The sequence below is a fragment of the Actinia tenebrosa genome, unplaced genomic scaffold (assembly GCF_029948245.1).
Source record: "Actinia tenebrosa isolate PJP-AT-01 unplaced genomic scaffold, QUT_ActTen_1.0 PGA_scaffold11__36_contigs__length_13525064, whole genome shotgun sequence".
In the NCBI taxonomy this organism is placed as follows: domain Eukaryota; kingdom Metazoa; phylum Cnidaria; class Anthozoa; order Actiniaria; family Actiniidae; genus Actinia; species Actinia tenebrosa.
This window is the reverse complement of record NW_028292571.1, coordinates 3,279,790-3,286,815: the sequence shown is the minus strand read 5'-3', so window position 1 is coordinate 3,286,815 and position 7,026 is coordinate 3,279,790. Positions and strand designations below refer to the sequence as shown.

The window sequence follows — 7,026 nt, the reverse complement described above, 5'->3', positions numbered from 1 at the left end:
TTCCATGGCATAACTACCCCTACTACACAGGGGTTTGGTCTTCACTAAACTTAATTATTATTTATTGGCTGACGAGTGAAAATAGAGAACGTAAGTCGGTTCGCTGCGGTAGCACTCGTTGAACTGTCCCTTGTGTTTAAAACTGCGCGTTATAAACAAAATAGTTGGTAAAGGGTTTAGAAATACCACGCCATTTTCCCTTGCTTATATTCCCCCCCCCCCCCCCCAAGTTTGATACTTGTATCAGATGGATATAATATATATGTCTAGAAAACCTATGTAATTAATGACTATAATAACTAAATATATATAAGCATGATATAATACTTAGCTGTTCAACAGCGCCTTTAGTGTTTGTGGATCACAATACCTTCCAGAGGAACATATCTACATATATTTTCCTTCATCAATGTCTTCAAGACCGCGAAAGTAAAATATATATCAAAATCATGTCATTTAATCTATAAAAAATTTGATTTTAAATTTTAAAAAAGCGGACTCATTTTGATATATCGGCTTTCAAAAAATCAGGTCACTCCAAAGGAGTAATTCTATTTTTTTTGAGAAGTTTAGAGTAATTTTCTGTTAGACCTATAAGACTCATGTCAAACGTCGGACTTCACGTGAGCCGAACCTAATGACATTAAAGAAGACCACCTTGTTATCCATTCTTTCAATTAGGTTCGGCTCATGTGTGGTTCGACGTTTGAACTGAGCCTAAGTGAGTTGACTTGGTGATGAATGGAGTACGGTTCACTATTCTCCCTCCCACCATCGAGCTAGTGGGAGGTTTTAGCCCTTCACTTTTAATCCCTCTAGTCATATTCTATTAGCCTGTATACACCCGCTTCCCACCCCTCCCCACTACGGGCAAAACGTTTTCCCCTCGTTTTTTCCCCCATAGGGGGAGAAGTGGGGAGCGGCTGTACACAGGTTAGTGTTCAATCTGGTCTCTTTGCACAATCACTTCTCGTAGTAATCAAAAGAGACAGGATCAGTTATTACATCATGCTATCAAGAGCCATGATATCTAGATTATGTTTGGTACCACTATACTATTATAATCTACAATAAACTAATGAATTTCTCGCCTCTGTGAGTACGAAATTCATCCGCTAAGTTTCCAAACCTCTGCGCTCCCTGTATAGCAAGGGCGGCAGCTTTAAACTTCTTCTTCGACTTCTTCCCGACCCCGTCTTCGCCAAGCAGGTTTTTACTGAGATCCCCTACTCTAGGACTTCTGAGCCGGACCCATTTATGAGTTAAAGCCTTCTCGGCCGAGTATCTCTTATGGGGCTCTACTACCAGTAGATGAGAGATCAGGTCCTTGGCGTCCTCAGAGATAGGGTCCCAATATGGTGAAAGAAATTCATAGTCACCCGCTTGGATGAGGTCGAAAAGTTCGTCCTGGTCGCGCTTGGCGCTGCGAAATGGCGGGAAACCACATAGCATGATGTATGTTATTACACCTGCTGCCCACATGTCTATCTTTAGGCCGTAACCTTCTTCTTCGAGGATTTCTGGGGCGACGTAGGTTGGGGTACCACAGACGGTAAAAAGTGGTGCCTTTACTTCTACCGCGAGGCCGAAGTCTGCGAGCTTGAGGATTGCCTGGCCGTTTGCACGCTCGTGGACCTGGAATAAAACGGAGAGAATCATGCATAAGATATTTAAGAGCGACTGTCTGTAAAAATCAAACAAAATCAGAAATATGTGGAAAGGCTCAAATTTTCGAATTCGCTCTACTTTTGGATTTTAGTAGTGCATGATGAAGGAAGAAACGCTGTGTGGTTAGTTTTGAAAAATACTTTTTTGTTTTCGAGAAATAGGGAAAAATCGGTTTGAGCTCCAGGGACGATTTTCGCTGCCAAAAGATGGCTGAAAATTGCTTACTTTCGCTTGGTCCGTGTATCAAAACTATTAATCCAAATAGCCTTCTAATACTTTCTGCCAAAAGTACAACTCTTATTTGCTCAATTAAGAGTAGTTTCATAAAAATCGAACAACTCAGAATTATTTTACACAATAAAAAGCAATGGGCACTGAGTTACAATGCTGGTCAGTGCATCTCGAAAACTGCGAGTTTCCCTATGTGCCATCCTTCCAAATCTTATGAAATTATAGTCAACAACTATTGGGAAACTACTCTTTTGAAAAATGTATTTTTTATTTTGGGGAAATAATTGTGCGCTTTTTGCGAGAGCTTTTATTTTGACTCATTAAATATGCAGAAATCATTGTTTGGCGATTGCGTGACTAAAGACTTCTCGAAATAAATTCCCTTGAAACATCATTGTTTTTCAAATCTAGTCTATACAAATAAAGGAAAACATTAACATACTAACCTTCAACACGAAAAGGTCTTTTCCGTTGCTCCATTCATCGGAGTTATCAAGAAATTAGAATTGGCAACCGTGGCGTTGGCTTGTTTTATGCAACCGATTTCCGAAAATACCATCTATCAGTAACTTGTCAGATTTCAATAAGAAATATACAGAACAGTATAAGGCCAGGGATCCACCTTTGGCTATTTCTTCCAAGAACTACTAGTCAGTAGCGCGTTGATAAATTGGTCTGTAATATTTAACAGATCGATCGGCAATTGTTTGCGAGTAACTGTCATAAACTTATACCGAGACAGCATTCCAGCGTGCAGATCGTGTTGTGGGACCATAGTGCACCGACCACTGTTCTTTAACGAAGGAGAAAGAAAGAAAACAAGAATTTCTCTTGCAACAAGCTGGCTTCTTAAAGAGAAATCTAGTGCAGGAACTAATCACAGGAAACAAAATTATTTAATGAAATATATCAAAACGGAGCAGTATGGCATAGTAGTTCGCACAGGTGCCCCTAGCCGACTCCACCATAATCTATTGAGAGAACCACTTTTAAAATTGCTCACAAAGGGCTTTTAATGTTAAAATGGCATAATAATGTTCTCTCGACTCTTTTTCTTGCCAAGGATAATACATAAAATTCCAACACCACTAGGGTATGGACAGAACCGGAAGAAACTACGGTACGCTCTTTTCTCGCGCCAACTGTAACAACTAAACAACTTGCCAGTGAAGCTAGAATAACCTACTGGACTCTGTAGGAATCGAATTTAGTATACTATTCTGTATATTTCTTATTGAAATCTGACTAGTTGTTTGTAAAGAAACACGAACTGTGCATGTCGACTGGTACTGATAGATGGTATTTTCGGAAATCGGTTGCATAAAACAAGCCAACGCCACGGTTGCCAATTCTAATTTCTTGATAACTCCGATGAATGGAGCAACGGAAAAGACCTTTTCGTGTTGAAGGTTAGTATGTTAATGTTTTCTTTTATTTGTATAGACTAGATTCGAAAAACAATGATGTTTCAAGGGAATTTATTTCGAGAAGTCTTTAGTCACGCAATCGCCAAACAATGATTTCTGCATATTTAATGAGTCAAAATAAAAGCTCTCGCAAAAAGCGCACAATTATTTCCCCAAAATAAAAAATACATTTTTCAAAAGAGTAGTTTCCCAATAGTTGTTGACTATAATTTCATAAGATTTGGAAGGATGGCACATAGGGAAACTCGCAGTTTTCGAGATGCACTGACCAGCATTGTAACTCAGTGCCCATTGCTTTTTATTGTGTAAAATAATTCTGAGTTGTTCGATTTTTATGAAACTACTCTTAATTGAGCAAATAAGAGTTGTACTTTTGGCAGAAAGTATTAGAAGGCTATTTGGATTAATAGTTTTGATACACTGACCAAGCGAAAGTAAGCAATTTTCAGCCATCTTTTGGCAGCGAAAATCGTCCCTGGAGCTCAAACCGATTTTTCCCTATTTCTCGAAAACAAAAAAGTATTTTTCAAAACTAACCACACAGCGTTTCTTCCTTCATCATGCACTACTAAAATCCAAAAGTAGAGCGAATTCGAAAATTTGAGCCTTTCCACATATTTCTGATTTTGTTTGATTTTTACAGACAGTCGCTCTTAATTGTCAAATTATCTGATCAATAAAATCGGATCAGTTCCTGTTGAATATGGAAAGAGGGTGTATTTTTCACTGAAGAACAGTAGAGTGGGTAATGGCTCCTTAACACTAATAGCCACAAGTCAAAATGACGTGAAATATGACCAGACTACTTTAAATCCCCAGTTATAGAGTGCTTCAAAATAGTGCTAGTTAAACAAGAGAAAACAATAGAATTAGCATAAAATAGTGTAAGTTAGTATTACTAATATTTCACGGATATATTGTTTGCACTCTAATAAATAAACACTACTCTTCGTCAAAACCATTACTCCATAAAACAAAACCGACAGCGCGTCAAGATAGCCAATCATACCACAGTGTTTACTTACAAGTAGGTTTTCTGGTTTCATATCTCTGTGTACAACTCTCTGCTTGTGCAAATATGCCAGGGCTTTGCACATATCTCGAAAATAGGTTTTAGCGACGTTTTCTGTGAACTTGACAGAAGATGAAATGGCATCGAAGAGATCTCCCCCCTTGATCAGCTCCATTACCAGATAAATATCAGTTGGCGTGTCGTAATCCTCAAATAATCGAACTATATTCGGGTGGCGACATTTCCTCATGATTGCGATCTCGTCATCGATCATTTTTTCCTTTCCTTTAATTTTTTTCTTGTCGATAATTTTGAGAGCGAATTCTTTTTTGTTTGTTTTGTTGGTACATTGCCGAACGATTGCGAAGTTTCCATCGCCAATTTTTCGTCCTATGTCGTAAACATCCTCGACTTTTTTATCCGTTACTCTAGAATATTCTACTTCGATCTCATGGTGGGTAAACTCTTTAGACGGTCTCTTTTTAACCTTTTGTTCAGGGTATTTTTCAATCTTTTCTTTCTCAACAGATTCTTTCAATTTCTCTTTCTCCTCACCTACCCCCCGTGGGGAATCCTGATTGTCTGTCTTTCCTTTTGTCGTGGTTGCCTGCTGTGGTTCTTGCGAGGTAACCAAGTTATGCCCTGTCCCAATTTGAGGCAGTTTGACATTACTTGAATTCACATCGGTCCTCTGTTCAACGTTTTTGTTTTCTCTTGTCGAAGTGTTTTGTTTACTCACAGTCTTCTTGTGTCTCGGGCTCTGAGGCTTTTGATGTATCGATGAATAATTATCACCACTATCAGCTGCTTTCGATCTAATCTCGTAATTGTTTTTGTTTTTCTTAACCTCTAAGTCCGGCAGTACCGGTAAAGAAGATTTCTTGTTATCTTGTTCTGTTGGTTTATCATCGTGTTCCTTCGAAGTTCGTTTGTTTTCTCGTTCGTGTTTCATACCTGTGTTACTAACCTTCCCTAGCGATTTTACACGTCTCTTGTTATTACCAGGCGTTCCTTTATCATCACTTAGAATATTCTCAATGTCATCAACCCGAAATCTTTCATTCCCAACAGCAATAAATATCCCAGTTTCATCGAGGAATAAATCGGAAACTTCGTAAACCTGCTTTCCTCTAGAGGTGTAGATTTTTCGAACATTTGAAGCACCGGTGACCCCAAGTGAGTCGTTCACCATATCAAGAAACTGGTTCACGCTATGAGCCGTCCGTTTACTTAGTAAAACCCTGGTACTCATCCTAGGCTTGTGGCCATTTCGAATTACAGTCACATTGCGAGCTTTATAAGAAACCCTTTGATAGTTTCTTGTTGCTTCCTGTTTGTGTTCTCGTGTTCCTGCATGGCGAGTATGTGCAAGCGGGACGTAGCGAGAACTAGTCTGATTTCCCTGAACCTTCGGTGGATTTGTCAGCGCAGGTAGTTCAATCTTGTTCTTAGAACCCCATTGGGGTAATACCCCGCTCTTCTTGCCGTAATCCAGCCTCTTTAGCTTAGAATTCGAAGCACAAACATAAGCTTTACCGTCTTGTAACTGCTCGATCGCCTCGATCCGGGTTCCGCTCTCTCTATCCAGAAGATATCTAACTCCTTGTGGAAGATTTGTTATGCGAGACAGCTCTGATAATAGCACTTCAAAACTTCGATATCGACGTGGAGTTATTGTCACGACATATCCGCTGAAGTAGATATCTCCATTCTTGTAAAACGTGACAATTTTAGAGTCCTTCTTCATATCTTGCTCGTTCGTCGAGTACTTGGAAGTGTGACGAACTGCTGTCATCATTCCACTCGATACTTCATTCCACAGTCGACATTCACCGACCTAACTGTTATTTCATCCTTGTCCACGTACAACTCAGTATAGACAATACTTCGAACGGATACGAATATAGATATTATGGTCTCCAATTAAAAAAATTACCGATGATGAACATGTACTTTGTCCCCGATACGTGGATCTCCAAGAACAATCTTTCCTTATCGGCACCTTAACTTCCTCACTGATCCAAGCTTCTAATAACAATCCTGATTTACAAAGCCATCAATATGTAGGGCTGAGAATTACAAATCCTCCATCCATTGTGGCTTTTACATAGCCTCATGAACCGGTGCTTTGCCAAACGATGATTTCTACACTTATAGTATGTAAATCGTCGCTTCAGCGGTCTGTTTTGACCCCGTTGTTATGGCGATTTTATAATAATCGTCAGTGTTTACCCAACTTTGGAATTTTTCCCCACAAAACTTACAGTCCATTAATTTTACCTTGAAATGTTTTGTCAAACATGAGTAAATGGATAAAGCTAAATGCTGAGTTAATATTAAAGTTAGAAAATGACGAAGTAAAATAAGTCCATATTTTGGGTGATATATATATTTTTTACTTTCACATATATATTTTTAATTGGCCTCAATTAGAATAGTTCGTATAAACCTTGTCTGTTTGTCTTCTACGAATCATTCTAATCGTTAGAGTAATTAGGATAAATATAATACCCGGGATTTAAAAAGGAATAATAACGTAACTTACGATCGAAAGCGCACAAGCGGACGATGTAATCGGATGTGGCCGCATTAAGGCTAATTCGATTTTCTTTGCCGTCATACACAATCAGATAAAATTCAAAGAAATCAGAGACTCGGACGTCACTACACAAAACCAAAGAAGAAGTT

The 7,026-nt window shown here is 38.9% G+C and overlaps 1 protein-coding gene across 1 annotated transcript; it reads right to left on the bottom strand.

The window, feature by feature from the left end:
- Window positions 1-235: 235 nt before the first annotated feature.
- LOC116294513 (serine/threonine-protein kinase DCLK1) lies at window positions 236-6,513 on the bottom strand. Its single transcript, XM_031702132.2, has 2 exons — window positions 4,352-6,513; window positions 236-1,635 (listed from the first exon to the last, which is right to left on the bottom strand). The coding sequence occupies exons 1-2, from the start codon at window positions 6,134-6,136 to the stop codon at window positions 1,066-1,068; spliced, it is 2,355 nt and encodes a 784-aa protein (XP_031557992.2). The 5' UTR covers window positions 6,137-6,513; the 3' UTR covers window positions 236-1,065.
- Window positions 6,514-7,026: the final 513 nt, after the last annotated feature.

What these genes read in the sequence shown, in the direction of transcription:
- LOC116294513 (XM_031702132.2), bottom strand. Translation starts at nt 6,136, where the DNA reads ATGATGACAGCAGTTCGTCACACTTCCAAGTACTCGACGAACGAGCAA. An exon ending in TGAAACCAGAAAACCTACTT is followed by an intron (nt 1,636 to 4,351) that starts GTAAGTAAACAC and finishes GTTTTATTCCAG; the next exon opens with GTCCACGAGCGTGCAAACGG.